The sequence below is a fragment of the Chlorocebus sabaeus genome, chromosome 13 (assembly GCF_047675955.1).
Source record: "Chlorocebus sabaeus isolate Y175 chromosome 13, mChlSab1.0.hap1, whole genome shotgun sequence".
Taxonomy (NCBI): Eukaryota; Metazoa; Chordata; class Mammalia; order Primates; family Cercopithecidae; genus Chlorocebus; species Chlorocebus sabaeus.
Genome location: NC_132916.1, coordinates 98,235,170 through 98,257,934, shown reverse-complemented (window position 1 = coordinate 98,257,934; position 22,765 = coordinate 98,235,170). Strand labels below are relative to the sequence as shown.

Sequence of the window (22,765 nt, the reverse complement as noted above, 5' to 3'; positions counted from 1 at the left end):
CTAATTAATAGATATCAGGCAGGAAACGGGGTAATTTTTCTATCACTTCTTGAATCACAGCATATAAGCAATTTCCAAACAGCATCAATAAAACTCGTTCCAATCTCACAAAGTTATACAGATCTCGCTTTCAATAGTAAATGGAATTTTAACCAATACTGAAGCACAGAATACGATATCAGGCCCTAACTTCCAAAGATGGGAAAGAAAGTTGAAAAAGAAGAAAACTAAGGTCTACTGAGCAATTGCCTTGCTGCAAGAACTGTCTCAGGTGTCTACACTTACTATATAATAATAATATAATCCCCTTATTCTTTCAAGATAGATCACATTAGTCTTATTTTAGAGACGGGAAAACTGAGACTTAACAGAGATTAAATAATTTTTCTGAAATCACATACCAGTAAGAAGAAAAACCAACATTTTAAACAGCTCTGCTGACTCCAAATTTCATAATCTTTGGATAGACACCTGGCTTATTTTGTCTGAACGGAATGAAGTCAGTATCTGGTAAACACCTATAATGTTGAGGGACTATTTAGACTAAGAACTGCCACACAGTAGCTTGTTTTGTTTTGAGACGGAGTCTCGCTCTGTTGCCCAGACTGGAATGCAGTGGAGCCATCTCGGCTCACTGCAACCTCCACCTCCTGGTTTCAAGCGATTCTCCTGCCTCAGCCTCCCACACAGCAGCTTGTTTAATCTTCATAATAAGCTTATGGATAAGGCACTATTTTCCCCACATTAGCCGACAAAGAAACTAATGCTTACTGAGGTTAAGCTCACACAACGGGCAAGTGACAAATCTGGAATTTCAATCAAGTTCAGCCTGGGCTTTAATTCTAATTCCAAATTTACTAAAATTTCTGTGTATTTTTTTCCACCTAAAAATGAGCAAAAATAATCAAAGACATAGGGCAAAAATTATTTCGAGTAAAATTTATCCCAAACAAAGGAGAGTCTACAACTTTGCACACTTCTATTATAATGTTTGCTCCTTAATGAAAACATATTTCTTTTACAACTAGTCTAAGTATTTGGGTTTTAAGTCAGTTTTGTAGTTTTGTGAATACTGATAAGTTTCTATCCCTGAGATTTATTTGTTTTGTGGTTTATGGTGTTGTTTTGAGGTGTGAGGGTGGATTATGAGGGGAGACGAAAGCAATTTAAAGCTCTTAGCAGGGAGGGGCTCCGCTAATAAGGAATACGAGTATAAAAAAAGATAAAGGCATTAATTTAGAAATTTAGCTATATAATGCAAAAACAACCATAACATTTGAAAATATCTTGCTATTTGCCTGAGTTTACTTTTCACCCAGAAATTTGACTCCATGTAAAAATGGGATATAAATCTCTAAGTAACTTTCTATAAATGGTAAACACCTCCTCCTGTCACACATTACTCATCATAGCAAAAGCATCTATATTTAATAGTACCATATCCAGGAGTTAAAATTTATATTTTTATATATACCAACTTCCCTAGAAGAGGTCAGGAGGCATGGTATGTGCCCTGGTTGGTTAGGGTTGGAGTCAGACAAAGAGGGGGAGATGTTTGGGAGCGCCCAAGAGGAAACCCATGTTCCCTAGGTACAATGTTGTACTTAGAAATACATCCCTAAAGTTCTATTCTACGTTAACGCTTCAGAATAGCATTTTAAAAACACTATTCTCAAAGACTGAGTAAAACAGACATAATAATGTAGTTTCCTTTTAAAATCTGAATACAAATTATTCAAATGGGGCTGTCGTCATAACTCTGTAACCTGAAAAACTGGATCAAATTGTCATACTACTTGATTGGTGAGGATGATAATATAATACCTGCCTCTTGATAGTGTTATGATGATTAAATGGGGTGGGTGGATATTTAAGTATGTGACACACATTAAGTGCTCAGTCATGCCAGTTCCATGCCCAGCCGCTGCTCCTTTGAAACAAAACAGTCAAATTTCCAGCAATGTGTGTTTTCTGGAATCAAACTTGAAGCATCATAATTGTTCAAGGAAGAGATGAAAGAATTTTAACGTTGTTTTGTAATGCTGAATAAAGACCTACTTGGCCACAACTTCAAACACAAGTAAAAAATAAAATAAAATAAAGGATCTTTTCTGAAGTGAGATCCTTTGATTCTTTATTCCCAACCTAGGCTTAGGAAACAACAGTTTTTGGTTCTATAGGTAGATGCCAAGAAGCTGACAAACATTTGCCATTAAATAATTTAAATTACTTTCTGTGAAAAATACAAAATAGTTTGGAAATTTAAAATGAGGAGGGGCTTTCTATAAAATCAAAAATTTGCTGGATCACTGCTCTAGGTATTACGTCTCTAAAAGACAATAATAATAAAATTAATGGATGAAAGCCCACCTCTTTCAGCTTTGATTAAATTGTGGCTTGCTTACAAAACATAAATATCTATATAACATATAAATGTGTATGTGGGAGTATGCATGCATATGTATTAACAAAAGGAAACCTCGTGGGCTTATTAAGTGAAATAGAGCACCAAGGAAGCTGTGCCTTTTGCCATATGTTAGCAATTGTTATTTCTTTGTTGTTTTATCATTTGCTTTCGTTTTTAAATGAATTTCCTTTGTTTAACAAAAGGCAAAGTCCTTAGTTGGAAATTATGTAAAAATAGAGGCCTGAATCTGAGGGTCATGCTTTGCTGATTCAGATCCAGAAGTGAGTAGTTTGTTTCAGGGTAGATTGAGGATTTAAAGCATCTGGGAGAAAGCATTTAAGAAGAAACATTTAACAGCTGCTGAAACTGAGATATGAATACCATGTAAACAAGCTGAGAAAACACAACCTATTGTACATTAAAAAGCAAAATTTTTTCATCTGCAAGTTATGTGTTGTTTTTGTTTTGGTTGAGATATATATTATATTTTTTATATGTGTATATATATATACACACATATAAAATCAGTGACCAATGCTGCATAACTAAGCTATATTTTCCTGTAGATCCTTATTAATCAAAGTGTGATCCATTGACCAGCATCATCAGCATCTGCTGGAGCCTGTTAGGAATGCAGAATCTCAGGCCCCATCACAGACCAGTTACTGAATTGGAATCTGCATTGTAACAAACTTCTCAGGTGATTCATTTGCCCATTGTAAATTCTGAGAAGCCCCATTGTAAAAAACCAAAACTCTTTGACTTCCCAATTCATTCAAGGTCCCCCTTCACACTTATGCATCCTGTTCGAGGTAAGTATTATACTAAGAGCTTTACCTAGGGAGAAGTTTTAAAATAAGAATATGAGACCCTACTGCAAATAATATAATGTAATTCATCTCATACAGGTTCTGAGCAAGGTTTTTTTTAAAAGCTCCCCTGATGAATCAAATGTGAAGCCAAGGTTGAAAACAATTACATTATCTTATTTAATTCTTAACTTCAAACATCAAGGTTTGCATTATTACATCACAGAGGAACTTGCTCACGATAGCAAAACCTAGATTTAAAATCGGGTCTGTCTGACTTCAAAGATTTTCTCTTGCATTTTATACCCACCAATATGTTGGAGGCTTTTAGGCCAGTAGCTAGTTCCCAACTTCCCATTGTGTGATTACCCCAACATGCAGCATTGTATGGGAAAGCCTAGAGGGGCAGGGCAAAAGAGTGACCATCAAGAACCTTAAGGCTAGGCAAGACTGGGATGGAAAGATGAAGAGCCATGAAACTGTTTCTCCAGAAAATCAGATCAGCCCCTGTCCTGAGCCAATTGCAATGATAAATGAGCAAACCGACTAATGAACCACAGGGGGATCTGCCTGTCAACCGACTTTGTCACAAACTGAATTAAGCGAATGGGCTTAGAAGAGACATGCAGGAGTGTTTACAAAAGTACTGTGGGCACAGCTCTCAGGCTAAGGAACCTAACCTTTGTGGACTGCTCTATCACTACTGTCCCATCACCACATATGGTCACCATATTTGTGAGCAGGAGATATCCCAAAATCTGGTTTGCCTTACATAGGATGACCAGCCAGAGGCCGATGGGTGGAATGTTCCCACAGAGTCAGGGAGGATGTGAGTCATGCCTTCTTACATCATTTAAGCAAGGCTTGTGTAGATTTTTAAAGCATTTACCATAAATGGATCCCCTCATCACCATCTGTTCACTTTTGGTACAGGAAATATTATAAGACCATTCTTGTCATATGGATTTTCATTAGTAGTTTTGAAAAGGATTTCTCTGATCTTTTGAGATACATACAAATAAGTGAAAAAGAAACGGACATTTTCTTTTACAAATCATACTTGGAATAGTGTTAAGTTACTCTCTTTGACAGATGGCTCAATTCCAGGGACTAGCTCTCTCTCAGGGAGCACTGAAAATCCTAGTATAATCCTAAAATATGAGTGTTGACTTTAAAAGTCTGATTTAACTGACAGATGTACGAAATGGCACATAGAAAACTCGCCACTGGGGACAATGAAAATGCTAGAGTAACAGTTACGTTATAGGAGAATGGCAATGATATAATCTCACCCGTTTTCTCGTTTTATGTGATCCATTTTCTGATGCTGAAATTTATTTTTGTGAAACATTAGATTGTACTCACATTTCTATATGCCTGTTCTTAAAATGCCAAAATTACACAGACTTCAGGGTCTGTCTTTTGAGAAAAACCAACATATAAATAAACCTTACTTCTGTGCAAAAAAAAAAAAAAAAAAGACATCGCTTTCAATCATAAACAGCAAGTGTTCTACCTTTGAACCATGGATATATCAACCTCAAACCAAAAAAAATTTTGAAAAGAAAAACACAGCGATGAGAAAAATCATAATGGTTAAACATGTTTAAGTAACTGATTAGCTCCCTTTATTTTGAAATAGGTATATTGTCTCCTAACCTCTGATTCGCTCAGTGCCACATTAATAAAAGGTCACAATGTTTTTAAATGCTAAGATTTTAGTATTATATCAGGAGTAGAGATGAATTTTAAAAACTGAGTTTGCACATATGGAGAAAAACTTTAGGTTTGATTTGGGGATCCTCCGCCTGAATTTACAGCTCTGCAAAATCTGCTATTTCTAATCAGCGATAAACCTCCTCTCCCTTGGCTCATGGAACTTTGTTTTCACTGAGTCTACAGGCGTTAATATCAGTTGCAAAATGTCCTGGAAGATGGATTTAGAGATCCTGAATGATCTGTGCCTGCTTCTGCTAAACATCTCAGAGACACTCTGCCCCCTGGTGGACTGTTCCAGGGTGGGTTTCGATGAACAGTGCAGGCTTCCCTTCTCCCACCCTTCCTCTACCAACCTCTTTCCTTTAGAGGACTCGAGTAGACGCCCCAGTTGAAAGCTTTTATCCCCACCAATTACACATTCGTTTGGTTCAACAATTCCCTTTTATATAATGTGAAAACCCTTAGTTACCTAATCAGCCCTTCACAGCTAAAACAAGAACCACAGACATCATTATTGGTTATCATGATTTGATACAGGTAAGAAAAAAACCGAGAAGTGAAAAACGAGGTGCTGCAAATTAAAAATGTGGATGTGGCCAGGGACTTTGGATTCTCTAAAGACAGCCAGAAATCTCTAGACAAGGAAGAGGAAGAGAGTTTAAAAGTGAATAAAGGGACGCTGTAAGAAATAAGTAAATACTTGGCAATTTCTTCTTGGCCAATAGAGCCACTGCAAACCATCCTTCATGTTCCCTTTGGTTCTTTGGGTTGTATGTCACCTGCATAGGGGGTTAGTTGTAAAAGGCTGTAAACTTCAGCCACTTCTAGTTTTTGCCAAATTTTTCCCATTCAGGCTAGTTTGATCTTCTCCAGTCCAACTTCTCCCAAGCACCCCTGTTCTGTGCTACAGGCACTCTGCATCCACAGAGGAGACAATGGGAAATAATGACTAAGAGGAAGTCCAATCTGCTGAGAGTCAAAAAAGTGTCACGCATCTCAATAAGTGCTTTACGTATATAGGTTCTAAGACTTTACATCAACTTGTAGGTAGATGGTATTTGAGAAGAACCACATAGTTCTAACATCCTTTATTTGCAATTCAACCCTAGGACTGACTACAAAAGCTACCTTTCTGCCTACTTTACTGGTCTTAAGATAGGTCAGTCTACTCCTCTGAAGTCTTCTTCTAACCCAGTTCCTCCTTCTGTATTTTAAGCACCAGACAGCCCTTGGAATCTGACTGCCTAGCCTAGAGACTAAAGGTCTCCTCTGAAAACTAATCTGGAAAACTCTTGTGATAGTGGATCTAACCCTCTCTCTTTGCAGAATACGAAAACACAATCCATTTCTTTCCTTTCAAATTCTTCCTTCAGATATAAACTAAATCCCCCAAGTCATGGCAGCACGTATCAGTCAGCCACAGTATCATTTACTATTAATCATTCTCTAGTGAAGGCTCAGACTCCTAAACACAACCCCAGAATCCAAGGAACCAATTTTTCCATAATAATAGAACTACTACCCGACACTTTTTAGAACACAAAAGGACTTTTATTTATTTTCCTAAATTTCATTTCCAATGATACATTTCCTGAAAGGTGGAATATCAAAGGCAATTTTCAGTCACAGTAACTCCATCAAATACACATAATCTGATATTTTACTGCTTCAGTGAATTATAATCTTCTCAGGGTTTCCTGGTTAAAGAAGACAAAACTAAGATAATAGAGACGAAAAATTAAGAATATTGTTCTTTAGAAAATTTGTTGAACTCAATAAACATTCATTCATAGGTGTAGTGTCCATTTTTCAAAGGAAACGCTAAAATTCCTAGAAACACAAGACAATATTGGTATTATTGAATGAGTATACATTCATATATTTCTGTGAAAATTTGTGCAATTAAACAATATGGAAAATGTTGTTTGTTACCATAGCCAATGAAAATATATTTTCATTGCTATGTAAGTTAAACATTTCCATCTCCCGCTTTACGTTCTGCAAAAAAGCCATGTGTCTAGTTTATGAAATAAACTATGCTATAGGCAGCAGTAACTGAAAAGGAGTTTAACAGTCTTAACTACGTACCCCTGGGATGAATAATACACTTTGCATAATCATGTGCAATGCTGAATGATGATTCTATATCTCTTATAACTATAAGGGTTTGCAAGCTTCTATTTCATACAATATGCCCCAAATCCAGGCAATACAGCCAAATAGTCAAGCAATAATTTAGGTGGTTAATCTACAAAATGGCAAACAACCCATCCAACTAAACTGATTGTGTTTTGTTAATGTGAGGACACCATCAATACAGGTACCCTATAAAGAAATCATTTGTAAGTGGCTATTTGTTTCAATTAATGTTTCCCCCTAAGGCTCTTAGAAGTTGACTTAATTGCCTCTTAGGACCAAAGAAAATACAGCTGTATAAACAGAAGACCACAGGATTAATAACATAAAAACAAACACCATGCTCTATGCACATTCCTCCATAGGAGAAATGTCACAAAAAACAAACAAACAAACTTGGGGATCCAGCAGAAGTACAGGCATATCTAATGCCTAAAATTTTCTCTCACACCAGTGACAGGTATAAATATTGATCAAAATTCCCCTTTTTAGTTAGCTTATGTGTGAATCTTTGAATAGTATATTTCAAGAGTGATTACCCAAGGTGAAGGTCTGCACAGTAGGCAAGCAGTGTGCTTCAGTTCAATACATTTATTGTCTGACAAACAGGACTGGGGAGCTTCAAGCAAGGAGTGAATCCATTTCACAAAGACAACTTGCTTCTGCAGACAAAAGGTATCAGCTGCAGAATGCCTTCTGAGAAAAGGAGTGTGAATTTTCTTTGGCATGTTAAATGCTGTGCATATACATTTGTTTCATGCAGATAATCCCTCAGGGCTACTTCTTATTAAAATATACATTTTTTTCATATTTTATTGCATGACTTTATCCTGTATTAGGGAGTTCTCAGAGGAAATTTGAAATAACTAAGTATTCTTGAAATTTGAAAAGATTGATAAATTTAAAGTATTCCAGATATTACATTCATTGAGATATCAGGTTGGTAACGAATATACAAAGGTCAAAATCTTGCCAGTTTCCTGATTGTTTAGTAAGTCTGAGGTTTGGTTCTGCAAGTTAAAAAAAAAAAAAAAAAAAAAAAAAGCCTCAATTTTAGCTTCACTAAGCTTTTCTAAAGTTCTTGTATGTCATTTTCTAGCAATCTTTTCTCCTGTCCAAACTTCAATAACAGCAACAATGGAAAAAGAAACAAGTTTATTTTCTTTCCAATATCGTTTTTAGAGCCCTTACTGTATTTTAAAGGTTTTCTGGAGAAGGGAGATAGTTCTCTTGGTTTCCTTATATGTTAGCACACAAGGAATCACAGATGGGAAGGAGAGTGCAAATGACTATCAGATAAAAGTCTCATGCATTTTAAGATTTTTTTACAAGTCAAAATATACATCCTTCTATTACCCCCACCCCATTCCTCAATTGTATAAGAACTAGTCCCATGTCATCAGTCTCCTTCACATCTCACTCAATTGGATAAGAAATAAAGACACTTTTCTTGTTAAGGAACAATATATCTCCAATACTAATCGGTTTTACCAATTGCATTAGTAAGAAATATAGCAGCAGTGTGGGCTGAGTCACCCATCATACCCTTCATTTATGGGGATTTAAATGTGTAAAGTGACAGGTACATGAAATTAGGAGAAAAAAAAGCAGTCTGCAGACTTTGGCACTAGCACACATAATGGTTTGTTTGTTAGAGCTGTGGTTTGACCATCGCTAAACAAGAATTACAAAATTACAAATCTGCAGAAAACAATCATAGGTGTTGATTCTCAGTTTAACACTCTCATCTCCCATTCCCACCCACCCACCCCCATATAGTTTCAAGTATAATAAAAATAGAGATCTCAGCATCAGAATTTTGCTGTTAACTCTTCAGGGTTTCTCTGCGCCATCCAAGCCACACATAGGGTTTGAAGCACCAAATCCACAAGTTTCTCCAACCAAGTTTAAATAGACAAAAACTGAAGAGTGAATGATGCCAAAGTAACTGTTCTTAAATTAAGCTGTAACACAAAGTTCTCCCCAAAAACACAGGGCATTAAGCGTCTAGTTCAAGTACTGCCAGGCCGTATGTAGATCTGTCTCAGACAAGCTTCAGACAACAATTACAAATACACTGGGTCTAGTGGGCATTATCCATGATACCAAAGCAGGGCAGGGATCCCCTTCCATAATCAATTTTTAAAAGTTGCAATCCCCTTTGGGATTGGCTGCCGCAGGGGTCAGTGCTGAGCCCGAGGCTTGAGGGGGAGGAAGTGAGCCTCCTCCTGGGCAGGGAAGCTCTACGTTTAGTTTCAACACTTCTCCTTTCAGAGCTCTCTCTCAGGACCATCCTGGCTTCTCAGGATCCATTGCCCTTGCCCAGGAGAGACAGCCTCGCTGGGACCCAGTAACCGCGAAAGAAGATTCGACCTACCTGTGGAACCAGACACAACTTGGTCCCCAAAGGTCGCTTAGGCGACCGCACTGCACTTGGCAAGTCAACTCGTGCACTTAAAACGTATCAGTTTATGGAACGCTTGTTTAAAGTCCTCATTGGACATGGTATAGATGATGGGGTTAATGAGGGAGTTGAGATAGCCCAGCCAGGTGAAGAAGTCGAAGATGGCGAGGTGGAACCAGCAGGCGTCTTTGCAGATAGGCAGCACGAGGGAGATGATGAAGAAGGGCAGCCAGCACACAATAAAGGCTCCCAGAATGATCCCCAGGGTCTTGGTGGCTTTGCGCTCCCTAGCGGCCATGAGCTTCTTCCTTTCCAGCAGGGCGTCGGAGACTCGCACTTTGACTTGGTTCACGTACACGGGAGACCCGGATTCGCTGGGCACGTCGGGAGCCCGCGAGTTCACCGAGGTGACCGAGGACGTGGACCCGGGGGAGTCCGTTATCAGCTGGGCTCGGGTCAAGCGCTTGCCGGTCCTGTTGGGCGTCTGTTTCAAAATCCGGGAGCGGGCTTCCACGTAGATGCGGCCGTAGAGGGCGATGAGGAGCAGGGTGGGGAAGTAGAACGCACCCACCGTGGAGTAGACCGTGTAGAGGATGTGGTCGGTGTTCACCACGCAGTCCGACACCTCCTCCTCGGCCTTGGCCTGGCGCCAGAAGAAGGGCGGCAGCGAGATGGAGATGGAGAAGACCCACACCAGCGCGATCATGACCGCCGCCCTCTTGGGAGTCCTTTTGGCTGAGTACTCCACGGCGTCCGTGATGGCCCAGTAGCGGTCCAGGGCGATGACACACAGGTGCAGGATGGAGGCAGTGCAACAGGTGATGTCCGACGACAGCCAGAAGTCACAGACCACCTGGCCCAGGGTCCAGCGGCCGCTGACAGTGTACATGGTGCTGACGGGCATCACCAGGATGGACACGAGCAGGTCGGTGACCGCCAGAGAGGCGATCAGGTAGTTAGCCGGGGTGCGCAGCTTCCGGGTCCGGTACACGGTGGCAATCACAAAGGCATTGGACAGCGTGGTGGCCAAGGTGATGAGCGCCAGTAGCATCACCAGCAGGACTTTCCAGGGCAGGGCGATGGAGTCCTGGTAAATATAGCCCTTGGTGCTGCAGTTTTGGGAGGGAGCAGAGGAGAGGTTGGCTTGAGGAGCCCAGGTCTCGGAGCCCGCGGGCGGCGGTGGAGAGCACTGAGCACCCGGCTCCTCCATGGTTCTTTCTCCTCGCCCCAGCCCCGGAGCGCAGCTCTTTTGCATGGAGCGGACGAAGGAGAGGGCGGAAGGACCGTGGCGATCGCAGGTTTGTCCCCAGTTGATAGTTCCGTGAGTTCCTCAATTATTCCTCCGCCCAGGTTCACAGCTGAGACTAGAGGTCATGGGCGCGGCAGCCGAGGCAGGCGGGCGCGTCCCCTGCACTTCCAGAGCGCCTGGCAAAGCCGCCGCGCCTGTGGTTGTTCCTCTCCATACCGGGTCTTAGCCCTGGCTTGCTGAGAACTGGCCCGCCGAGCCCTGCTCCGCTCCAGCTCCCTGGAGGCGTCTAGTGCCGGAGGGTGAAGTACTGCTCGAGGAGAAGGCTTTGACCAAATGGGGTCTGGCTTACCCCCGTTGCTTGAGGCTGAGCGTCTCCTAACCTGGACGCTCTTGGATCTGCAGACTTTGCCCACAGGAGTTTCCTAGGTGTGGAAACCAAGGCTTGCAGGCCAGCGAGAGGTCCCGATCTTGCATTCCCGCCCCTCGCCCCAAGCTGGGGCACTTTTTTGAGGCTGCAGCGGCCGCCAGAGCTGGGTGCGGTGAAGTCTAGGAGCAGCGCTGAGCCGCGCCTCGCGCCGGAGCTCTCCCCTCCCTCTCTTTTCACTCTCTGGCCACTCGGATGAGCGGCCCCGCGGAGACGGAGCCATAAAAGGGGGGACAGTGGGGCTGGAGTTGCGGCTGCTCGGGCCGCGCGGCCACCACCGCCACCTCGGTCCCACGGGAACCACTCGGAGCCATGCCACTGGGTGCGCGGGTCTGGAGGACCTGGCGCGGCACACGGGGAAGGGGCAGGTGTCTGGGGAAGCTGGAGGGACGCGGCGTGCGCCAGCCCGGGAGGAGCGAGCGAGCTCCGGAGCAGATGGGCTCCTTATATAGAGTCCAGGTCCGGTCCGCCAGAGCAGTGCAACTCGTGCGGCGCGGCGAGCGCTGACGCCCGCTCGCGATCACCTTCTCTTTTTCTCTCTCCCTCCCTCTTTTCCCCCCGCCCCGTTCCCTTCCTGGCCAAGGAAGCTCCCGCCGGGTCCTACCGCCCTATCTCCCCGCTTCCCACCCCGGGCCCCCCTCCCAGCCCTGACAACCTGGAGCCACATTTCTGGCCAGGGGAGGAGAGCGTCCTGTTCTCGCCTCTGCGGACATCGGAGCTTGCCGCGCTGACCTCCAGTGAGACCCATGTCCTTAGCCACGATCCCAGGCTTAGTCCAGGAGTCTGGTCCTAGGCTCCCGCCTACCACTCCCACCCTAGAAGGCCAGTTTTAGGCGGAGAAGCCCTGGTCTCTGACCTCTCGGCTCTAAAATCATATCCAGCCCTGAGGGCCACACCCAGATTAGGAGGCAGGCATCAGTAATATCTCTGTAGAGGACCCAATGTTTGCATTTTGTACTTTGAGCCTCTGGCTTCATGTCGTCCTCAACTCCTGATACAATAAAAACTATTTTTTCATCAAGTTTTAGCAATTTGTGTTTTTCACTCAACTGTGAGTCAACAGGGAAAAAGAAAAAGCTATCTGAGAAAATGTAGAAGTATCACAAACAGAAGCCAACTGTACGTGAAATTAAACCTTCTGCTCCACCCTCCTGTTCCAGCTGCTCAGTGCTTCAGTGCCTCTGGAAAACAGTTGCCAGTGAGCACGTTCCTTCCAACAGCCCACCTAGAAAGGAGGCCATCAGAATTCAAGAAAAAAGGGGGATACCGCAGCGGGGAGGACTGGAACCATCAACAGCACCGTCTTGTGTGTCTCCTTTGCCTTCAACTAGTATGTGGGGATGTCAGCCATAAGCTGCAGCATACAATACCAGTACCAAGGTCTCATGACCAGGGACCGATCCCCTGTCCTCAGTTTCTCCTCTAACCTCAACAGAAACAAATGTAGCGTAGAAATGTAGAAATGCAAATCAGAAAGTGTGAAGAAAAGCTCCAGGAAAGGACAAGGTATTTTCAGCTCGAAGGATTAAATGATCCCCACTACGAATTCCTAGAGCCTAGATCCATGTTTGGCACCTAGAGTGTATCTAATAAAAACTGCATTGTAATTGAACTCATCTGATTAAGCGCACATATATTTTAAAGAGAATCATTCTGTGTCAGAACGTAAGGTTATCTGATCTGATCCCTCCACCCAGTTTTAGAGGAAGAGTAATTAAGATTCTTTGAAAGAAGAGCTTTTTCCCTAACGCAATAAAGCAGAAACCCAAGTTCCCTTAATTCCCGGTTCTCTAAACCAGGCAGGCAGGCAAAAAAATAGAGTGCCTACTCTATGCTGAGTATTTTTGTAGGCTCCAGAGGTATGGAGGCTAGTGGGAGTAGACTCAGACCCTCTTTTCCAGCAGTTTACATTGTAGAAGAGACAGACAATAACTATATGAACAAGTAAATAATTAATACTTATACTTTTCTGTAGTGTTAAGTGTTATGAAGAAACACACACACACACACACACACACACACATCCATGCATTGAGAGTGAGGGTACTCCTTTAACTAAGGTAGCAGCTCTTCAAGGACGTCCTCTAGATGCGTTCTGGGCTGCAGCAGCCATCCTGAGGATAAAAGCACAGCCTTCTCTCTTTTTCTCCTCCAGTCCTAGCACCTAGCATTTTGCCACTAACCTTAAGTCTTATTTTCACCACATTTTAGGGGCTCCTTCCCATCCTCCCACCCCATCCACCTAGATAAACAATTATTTTTGCAAACTGCAGTGCTCACTTAGAAACCATAGGAGAGGGAAGCAAAGCCGGCGAGTTTAAACCGCTAGGTGGGGGCCTTGGCCAAGATGGATCAAAAGTGTGCACGACTGCGGGTGTGTCCTGTGGGAGTGCGGGGTGCCAGGAAACAATTTTCCCGTTATCCTAGGAGAACTGGAAACGATTAGAGAGAACTGTTAGACGGATGGGAAGCGGGGGAAGGCCGACAGGAATGTAACCAGCTCCATGCGACCTTTCCTCTTTTAATTTCTGCTCAGGAGCATGGGAAGAGAAACAAAACAAAACAAAACAAAACTTGTTCCCCACACGGTTTTTGGCTTTAGCGGTTTGGGGACCTGTGGCTTTCTCCAGCCATGCCTCCACTGCTTCGCAGAGTCCCAGACTCCCAGAGGAATCCGCCACTTGTGGGCAGAGTTTGATTTTACCCTCTTGGGTAAAGAGCTGCATAAACACACACCGCCATCGTATTGACCGGATCTTGGCAGAGTTCAGTGAAGAACCCAATTTCCTTAACGTGACTTCCGCATTTCAAGTATTCCCTTTTCACTTTAAAACACATAAAACACAGGTGTTTGCACAGAGGCGCATGTGTGGGAAACACCCAAGAGAGAAAGAGACCCTGTAAAGTCGCCTGTGCCTGGGTCACTCCTTCGGAATAGGGGCCGCTGGGTAAGGTCCAAGCGCCAGCTCTGAAGTCCCCAGCGGCGCTAGAAGGAACCTCCCGGCAAGTTTTGGGGGAAATTCAGCAGACAGGGGAGGAGCAGGGAGGGAATCAGTAGCGGAAGGGAAATGGTGGAGATGGATTAAGCGCAGCAAAACTTAGTTGAGTAGAAATAAGCTCCCGTTTGACTACCGGGCACTAAAACTGCGAATTAATGTGGTCCCCTTATCAATTCCACGCACGTGTACGTTCAGCAGAAGCTGAGTAAGTGGAGAATAAGTAAGTGGAGAATAACTCTGGAACTGAAATGAATTCTGTGAGCCGACACAAAGCCAGATCCTAGCGGTGAGCTGCCGCGGAGGAACCAAAGAAAAATGAATCCTGGAGGAGCCTTGTCCCATGCTAGAAAGATGTGGTCCTACTACTGCAGCAGCAAAATTCGAGGCGCAGGCTGGGAAGTTTAAAGCGCAGCGCTAACTAGACTGGACACTGTCTAGAGAAACATACTCTGCCTACAGCAACCATAAGACACATCTCACAGAATTTATTGCAATTGAACTCTATGCAAGCTAGCAGTCAGCTAACCCTAGTCAGCCCTAGCCAGCTCTCTTGCCTGGGGCCTCTGAGTCTTGCTTTCAGCATCCCTAGAGTCTTCCATCCAGAGAGTAACTCTTAAAAGAGGTCCAGGCCCAGGAGCAAAGAAAGTCCTGATTTTATCTTTGCTTTGCTGAAATAAAAACGTTAGAACACTCATGCTCCTGTCACTTTTCTCCTTTGATACAGGAAAATACAACCCCACACTCACCATCCCACTGCTTGAGAAATCTGGTGTGGAGGTCTGCCATGTTGCTTCTTTCAAATTCTGCTTCCTCCATCTATGGCCAGCCACATCCACCTCTGAAACGGGCAGCAGGAGACCACCAGCTCATGTGTGCACCATCCTAATGTGTGCTGGTAGCCCATTTCTAGGTTTATCTTATACTTCCTCCAGTAACTATTCCTTAAAGGATTGACTGGTGGCAATGAAAGTATCAGGTCCACCCAATGCCTTGGTTCTTACCATCCTTTGTGCCTTCCTTGATGAAACTATGAAAATGTTCAGATAAATGACCATTTACACACATAGATATACATGTAATTTTTGTGGACAAATTCTGAGGATTTCCAAACCATATGAGGCCCAGATCCCTTCCCATATTCATTGGCCCTCACGTTAGGCCTTTCACCTGATATTTGTGTCATGGTATTTACATTGTCTGTTTTATTAGAAATTTTGAGGTCTTACCAAATAATGAAGGCAGGTGCTTTATTCCCTAAATGTTAGATTGGCGTAACTTAATCCTTAAGAATTGGTTAGTTCTGCTATGTGTCTATATATGGATACAAACATTATGTAAGTCATATTTATATTTAATGAAGAATGCAAACAAAACTTAGAACAAATATATACAACTTAGACATTTTTTAATACCTATCTCCATATGAATAAACACTTTGCTACTTTGAACAGATACTTTCAATAAGTAATTTACTGCTGGTTCAAAGATAGCCGGGTTCCAACTAGTAGAGCCAGCTCCCAATTAAGTTCTAATCACATATTTCCTGGCTGAAGACATAGGTCTTAAAAAAAAAAAATTCTGTCTTACAGCTACTATGAAGTAGTGTAAGTAGAGGTTACATAGAGTATGGTGTGCTGAATTATTTTTTTCTTGGACAGAGTGAGATTTGGCAATGAGAAATATCTGAATGAAAAAACAATGCCAATAAATCCACCAAACTTAGAAACAACTTGCTTTTTTAAGTTGGCAGTGTAATTAAGCAGCTCTGTTCAAAATGAAGTCTCTCTTGAAAAACCAAACCAAAGAATTTGATGGTGAAGTTGTCTTTCAGTCTAAGTGATGAAGCAATAGAAATGCGAAGTCTTTCTTTTCAAAGAAATAAAGAACAGGCAAAACTCTTACTTTGCCAAAGAAAAGCAAAATTCTTATTTTCAAACAGGAAAAATGACATCACTCTCTGGTGCTTTATTGCTTCTTTACCTGTCATTCATGAATAAGAATCATTATCCTTTACTGAGCGCAGTGTACTAAGCCATATGCTATATATTCCACATACATTCTTACATTTATTTCTTATACAACACTAGTTGTCATTATCATTCTCATTTTCTGGATAAAGAAGTTGAGGCTGGCCGGGCGCGGTGGCTCAAGCATGTAATCCCAGCATTTTGGGAAGCTGAGACGGGCAGATCACAAGGTCAGGAGATCGAGACCATCCTGGCTAACACGGTGAAACCCTGACTCTCCTAAAAAAAAAGCTAGCCGGGCGCGGTCGCGGGCGACTGTAGTCCCAGCCACTCGGGAGGCTGAGGCAGGAGAATGGCGTGAACCCGGGAGGCGGAGCTTGCAGTGAGCAGAGATCTGGCCACTGCACTCCAGCCTGGGCGACAGGGCGACAGAGCAAGACTCCTTCTCAAAAAAAAAAAAAAAGAAAAAAGAAGAAGTTGAGGCTCAGAGAATTTAAGTAATTTTGCCAATGTCACACAGCTGGTGAGTGATAGAATCAATTTTCAAGTTCACTTCTCTAATTTCAAGTTACAACCATTGACCAATATTCTACCCTGGATGGCCATGCCGCTCAGCATAGCCACCCATTTTACTTACCTGACCGTGACTTCGTTTCCTTCTGCCTGTGAGATGACGTCATTGCTCATAGCTATGTAAGTCTCCATAGTAATCTTTGTTTAGATGCCTTCAAATTTTTAGGTGGGGGTGAAGGTAAGGATTGGAGGTTGGGGGTGATTGTGGTAAAAATCAGGTGGAAAACTGGGCACCGTGATTATGTGTAGCTAGCTAATCATCATTCCAAAAGTATTGTTGATAGGTGATCATATTCTACATAGTTTGATGTCCACAGCCCAAATAGAAATCAAGCTAAGCTGTTACCCAAATTAGTTTTGGCATAATTATATTCAGGGTGTGCTTTAATTTTTGCTATGTTAAATTCCATTCTTGTTTTTCTCCCTTCCTTCTCAGTATCTTTTTCTTTATCATTAACAGTTTCCCCAGGCCCTGTCAGGCCCATAAATATACACGTTGAAATAAATAATGAATTAAACCTTTTTTAAAATTGTAAGAATGTAATGTATTAAATACAGCGAGATCCCCTTTTCTCCATATTTAACCATGTTAGTTTCAATATCAGTTACAAAAATAACCTATACAAATTGAATTGCTTTTCTTTTTTCGTAGTGTGTTGAACTTAACTGACTTTTCCCCCCTATGTATCAGGAACTCATCAAAGATAAAGAGACCTATCTCTCGTGATACAATTATTTGAATAAAGTTATTTAAAGAACATATTTGCCAAAAATCCCTGGTGTAGCATGTTCAGTTACTAAGAACAAGGCAAAAACCAAGAACATAAGCAAAAAATCTAAGTGCCAATGTTCTAAAACTTTTGCACTTTATCTATGGCAGAGTTCCTCCTAAGCCTCATTCAGCTCTTATTTCTTCTTGCCAAATATACAGTTCGAATATGTTTGGCTATATGTTTTCCAAGACCCCTGAAGATACAAGAAATGGATGAGAAACTATGTCAGATAAGCATATTGAATGCAGCAAGATGCCACATTTATCATCTTTATTGCAAATTGAGCCGGGAAATCTAGAGTAAACATTAAGCAGAAAAGCCTAAAAGAATGACAGTAACAACGTTACGATTTGTGTTGACCTATTTAATAATATGATAATATTAACTAAGACTTTTATTACAAATGATGGAAAACCGACTTAATCAACCTAAAAACAAAAGACAGGAATTTATTTCAAGGAGACTGGGGCTCCCTAGAGTCAAAAAAGGAATTGAACCACCAAGTTTTGGACAAAGTAGCAATGCAGCTGCACCTTGGGAAAAACCAGCATTCTGGAACCCAAGTAGAACTCTCTTCTTTTTCTGTTGGTTGCTGTCTGCAGGTAGATTTCTTTCATCTATTTCACTGTGGATGGACTTTTCTTATGTTGTTAAAACATAGCCATTAATACCTTTTGACTTTACATCTTGCAGCTTCAATTATATCTTAGAAACTAATCTGAATGAGATCCACTTTAAGAAATTCTGAGAAATGGGTTCTGTTTCTGAGTAAATGTAGGATGTCGTGAAAGGTGAACATTACCAAAATAACAACTGCAAAATCTATAAATGTAAAAAAATCATATTTTAAAAACTTTGAAGAGTGTGTAAGCAAGAATAATTGGATAAATAAAATTCTGCAAAAGGAAATGCATTTTTTAGTTGAGTAAATGATTACCACCTGTTTTATTTCCTTAAGGTATTTGCTGATTCCGGGAACAGATTGTGGATTGGATTTGGTCCAGGCAAAGAGATTGTACTGGGGAAAAGGGAAACAAGCAGAGCTTTCAATGATTGTTGGGTCCAGTGTGATATGTGAATATTTGATCTGTGTTGCAACTAAACAGGAGACTAGGGGATTGGGTAAGGAAATTCTAATAGTCAAATCAAATCTTTCACAGTCTTGGAGTGGTTAGAAGAAAAAGTCCCCATAGAGAGAAGGAGCCTATGTCAAATATATGACTGGTCTTCCTTTCAAGCAATTTGCAAGATTTTCAACCTCAGTGGGGGAAATGTACAAGAGTAAAGCTCAAATTTCTGAAAGCAGTGAAGAATCTTCTGCAGTATTTCAGGATTGAGGAGACAGAGACCTTCCAGGCTGTCAATCAAAAGCAAGGCCCAAAGAACAGGATGAATCACAGATGGACTGAGTCTAATTACAAATCAACTTTGACTCAGCTCAATCTCTGACTGGTTGATATAGTCAGCTTTTCATACATTCTTCCTGACAGAGGAAACATTGAATACTGTCTGGGCAAAATAATATTTGAAGTCTCTACAGCCCTTGTATATACAATATCTGATTACAATAAAAAGTATGATATATGCATTGTGGCAGTAAAATTGATCAATAATTTAAAAAACCTAACAATATAAATAAATCCATACATAATATAGATATTGGAGTTGGCATGAAAGGACTTTAAAATACAGACAGTCCGCTGGGCGCAGTGACTCATGCCTGTAATCCCAGCACTTTGGGAGGCCGAGAAGGGGGAACACGAGGTCAGGAGATCGAGACCATCCTGGCTGACACGATGAAACCCCATCGCTACTAAAAATACAAAAAATTAGCCGGGCGTGGTGGTGGGCGCCTGTAGTCCCAGCTACTCAGGAGGCTGAGGCAGGAGAATGGCCTGAACCCGGGAGGCGGAGCTTGCAGTGAGCTGAGATCCGGCCACAGCACTCCAGCCTGGGTGATAGAGACTCTGTCTCCAAAAAAAAAAAAAAAAATACAGACAGTCCCTGACTTATGGCGGGTCAACGTATGATTTTTCAACTTTAAATGGTGTGAAAGTAACATCCATTCAGTAGAAACTGTACTTTGAATTTTGAATTTTGATCTTTTCCTGAGCTAGCAACATGTGACACTGTAAGTGTTCCAAGCATGTTTAAGGTGGGTAGGCTAGGCTAAGCTACAAGGTTTGGTAGGTTAGGTGTATTAAATGTATTTTCAAGTTATGATATTTTACCAGTTTGTAACTCCATCCTAAGGCAGGAAGCATCTATAAGTATTATTAATATGCTAAGGAAAATAAAGAAAAATAATCTAAATGGATAGAAAGGTAGAACATTTCAACAGTGAATGGAAATCTTTAAAAACAAAGTCAAATAAGCACTCTTGAAATAAACATATAGTATCTGATATTAAGTACTTACTGGATGGATGCATTAGCTCACCAGACAAAGAAAAAGACAAGATTAGTAACCTCACAAAGTAATGAAAATAATTACAAAATAATTTCAAAAAATATAAACTGAAGCATTGAGAGAAGAAAAGTGGAAAGAAAAAAAACAGAATGTAAGAGTGAGACTGAATCAGATAATATAAAATGCATGCACAGCAAGAGAATGGGAAAGAAAAGTACTTGGAAAAATAATATCCAAAAATTTCCAGACATAGTGAATACATCAAACAAACAACACTGAAGAAACTCCAAAAACTCTAGCCAAAATAAACACTCAGAAAGCCATAACTAAGAACATAATGATAAAACTGGTAAAAAATTAAAAATAAAAAAAAATGACCAATTAAAAAATTCATAAAACTGCTAGAGAAAGAGACACTAACTTTTGGCCGGGAGCAGTGGCTCAAGCCTGTAATCCCAGCACTTTGGGAGGCTGAGATGGGCGGATCACGAGGTCAGGAGATCGAGACCATCCTGGCGAACACGGTGAAACCCTGTCTCTACTAAAAAATATACAAAAAATTAGCCGGGCGTGGTGGTGGGTTCCTGTAGTCCCAGCTACTCGTGAGCTGAGATCCGGCCACTGCACTTCAGCCTGGGCGACAGAGCGAGACTCTGTCTCAAAAAAAAAAGAAAAAAAAAAAAGAAAGAGACACTAACTTTCAAAGGAAGCACCAGAAAGCAAGAGGTTGACTTATTGACAGAAATTATGGAAGTAAGGAGGCAATATAATGACATCTTATCATAGCTAAAAGTTTTTTTAAATATGCCAACCTGTAATTCTGTACCTCGAGTTAATATCCTGAAAATTGGTGGTGAAATGCAGATGCTGTCAGTCAAACAACAGGTGAGGGATTTGTTGATAGCAGAACAGAACCATAAGAAATAATAAAGGAAGCTGTTTAGGCTAAATGAAAATGGTACTAAATGAAAGCATAGATTTCAAGAAGGGATGAAAAGCAAAGGAGAGTGTAAGCCTATGAAAATATATAAAAATAATGTTTTCCAGGTCCTACAAAATATGCAGAATTAAAATATATGCTCACAGTAGCACAAAGGGCTGCTGTCCAGTATGAACAGAGTGAATGCTAGAAAATATTTACGTTGTTAAATAAGTGATAAAGGTATTTAAGTTCAACAGAAAGACATAAGAATCTTAAGACCATAGCTTCAAACTACACAAAACAAAATTTGATGGGACTAAAAGGAATACTAGACAAGGCCATAATCAGATTTAGTTTTTAACATAATTTTCTTATTAGCTAATAAAATAGTAAAATAGACAAAAATTTAATGAGACCATGAAAAATTTGAACAATATACTTAATCAAGGTCAACTAAATGGCATAGAAAACATTCTATTTCTACAACTGTACAACATATATTTCTTCAAAAGCAGTTGGAACACTTACAAATATAGAATATATGCCAGACACAAAGCACACCTCAAGTGATTGATTCTTCACCAAAAAAGGTAAATAGATGACATAAAAGCATATGAAACAATGTCAGTGTAACTAACCATCAGGTAAATGCAAATTAAGTCACTATAAGATACCACTATTCACCCATTATAATGCCTGCCCCAAACACTGTCAATATTAAATGCTGACAAATATGCAGAGCAACTGGAAATCTTGTTGGTTGAAATGCAAAATGGCACAGCCACTTTGCTAAACAGTTTAGCAGGTTTATTGTAAAGTAAAATGTACATCTACAATCCAGCAATTCTATTCCAAGTTATCTACCCAAGAGAAATGAAACTTATGTTCACACAGAAAACTGCACATGGCTTATAGTAGCTATATTTGCAATTTCCAAAATTTAGAAACAACACAGATGGCTTTCAACCAATGAATAAAAAAACAAACTGTAGTACATTCATACAATGGAATACTACTCAGCAATAAGAAAGAATGAACTATTGATTTATGCAACAATGTGGATCAAACTTGAATGCATTTTTCTGAGTGAAAGAAGGCAGATCCAATTCCATTTATATGACACTCTGAAAAAGGCAAGACTGCAGAGAGCAAAACAGTTGTCAGTAGTTACCAGCGATTGGGGTTGGGGAGAAGTCATCTGTGGAATTGCACAGAACTTCTGGTATGATGGAATGGCTTTCTATGGTACTATGGCGATGCATTTTAATATATAAAATATGCATAAATAAATTTAAAGTAATCATTCAAGGTATTGAGAGTAGCATGAGGCAGTCAATTGCCTAGGGAGATAGGGACGGGTCTCCAGGGAAACCCCACCTCCAAACTGGAGACAGTTTAAAGCCTGAAAGCCAAGCTGCAAGTTAAATTCTCAGACTAGATTGAGAACTTGTCTTCCCATTTGGCACAATTTCCTCTGATTGGTCCCCACCCTTCACCTATTTTACATACACCTACCCTTTCCCAATTGGGTTTTCTACACTGTTCTGCTCACCTTTGAGTGGTATCTTTGCTTTAATCTTTTTTGCATATTCACAAACCAATCAGCATGCACTCCCCATTCTGAGTTTATAAAAGGTCCCAGACCCAGCCACATGTGGGACTTTCCTGCTTTTGGGTAGGGGAACCATCCCCCATTTCCCCTCTTTGCTGAGAGCTTTCCTTTTGCTTAATAAATTCTACTCCACTCACACCCCAGTGTCGGGGCGCCTAATTCTTCCTAGTTGTGAGATAAGAACTTGGATCTAGCTGAGCTAAGGAGCAGAAACACCACAACATTTTGGCGGCTTGTACAGGGATACCTGGAGGGTGAGTAAATAGGGACCCAAACCCTCTTTCACTTTCATTTTCAAGGCTTCTCCTCCTTAGACTTTTTTCTGAAGGCAGATGAAACACCAAACCTCGGGTGAGCCAATT

The 22,765-nt window shown here is 41.2% G+C and overlaps 1 protein-coding gene across 1 annotated transcript; it reads right to left on the bottom strand.

Annotated features, from left to right (window-relative positions):
• Positions 1 to 6,464: 6,464 nt before the first annotated feature.
• HTR1B (5-hydroxytryptamine receptor 1B) lies at positions 6,465 to 12,309 on the bottom strand. The gene has a single exon (XM_073022641.1). It carries the CDS (start codon positions 10,728 to 10,730, stop codon positions 9,513 to 9,515), a length of 1,218 nt encoding a protein of 405 aa, XP_072878742.1. The 5' UTR covers positions 10,731 to 12,309; the 3' UTR covers positions 6,465 to 9,512.
• Between the last annotated feature and the right edge of the window lie 10,456 nt (positions 12,310 to 22,765).

Bases quoted from the DNA above. Each gene is read 5' to 3' on its own strand.
- HTR1B (XM_073022641.1), bottom strand. From the start codon at position 10,730: ATGCAAAAGAGCTGCGCTCCGGGGCTGGGGCGAGGAGAAAGAACCATG.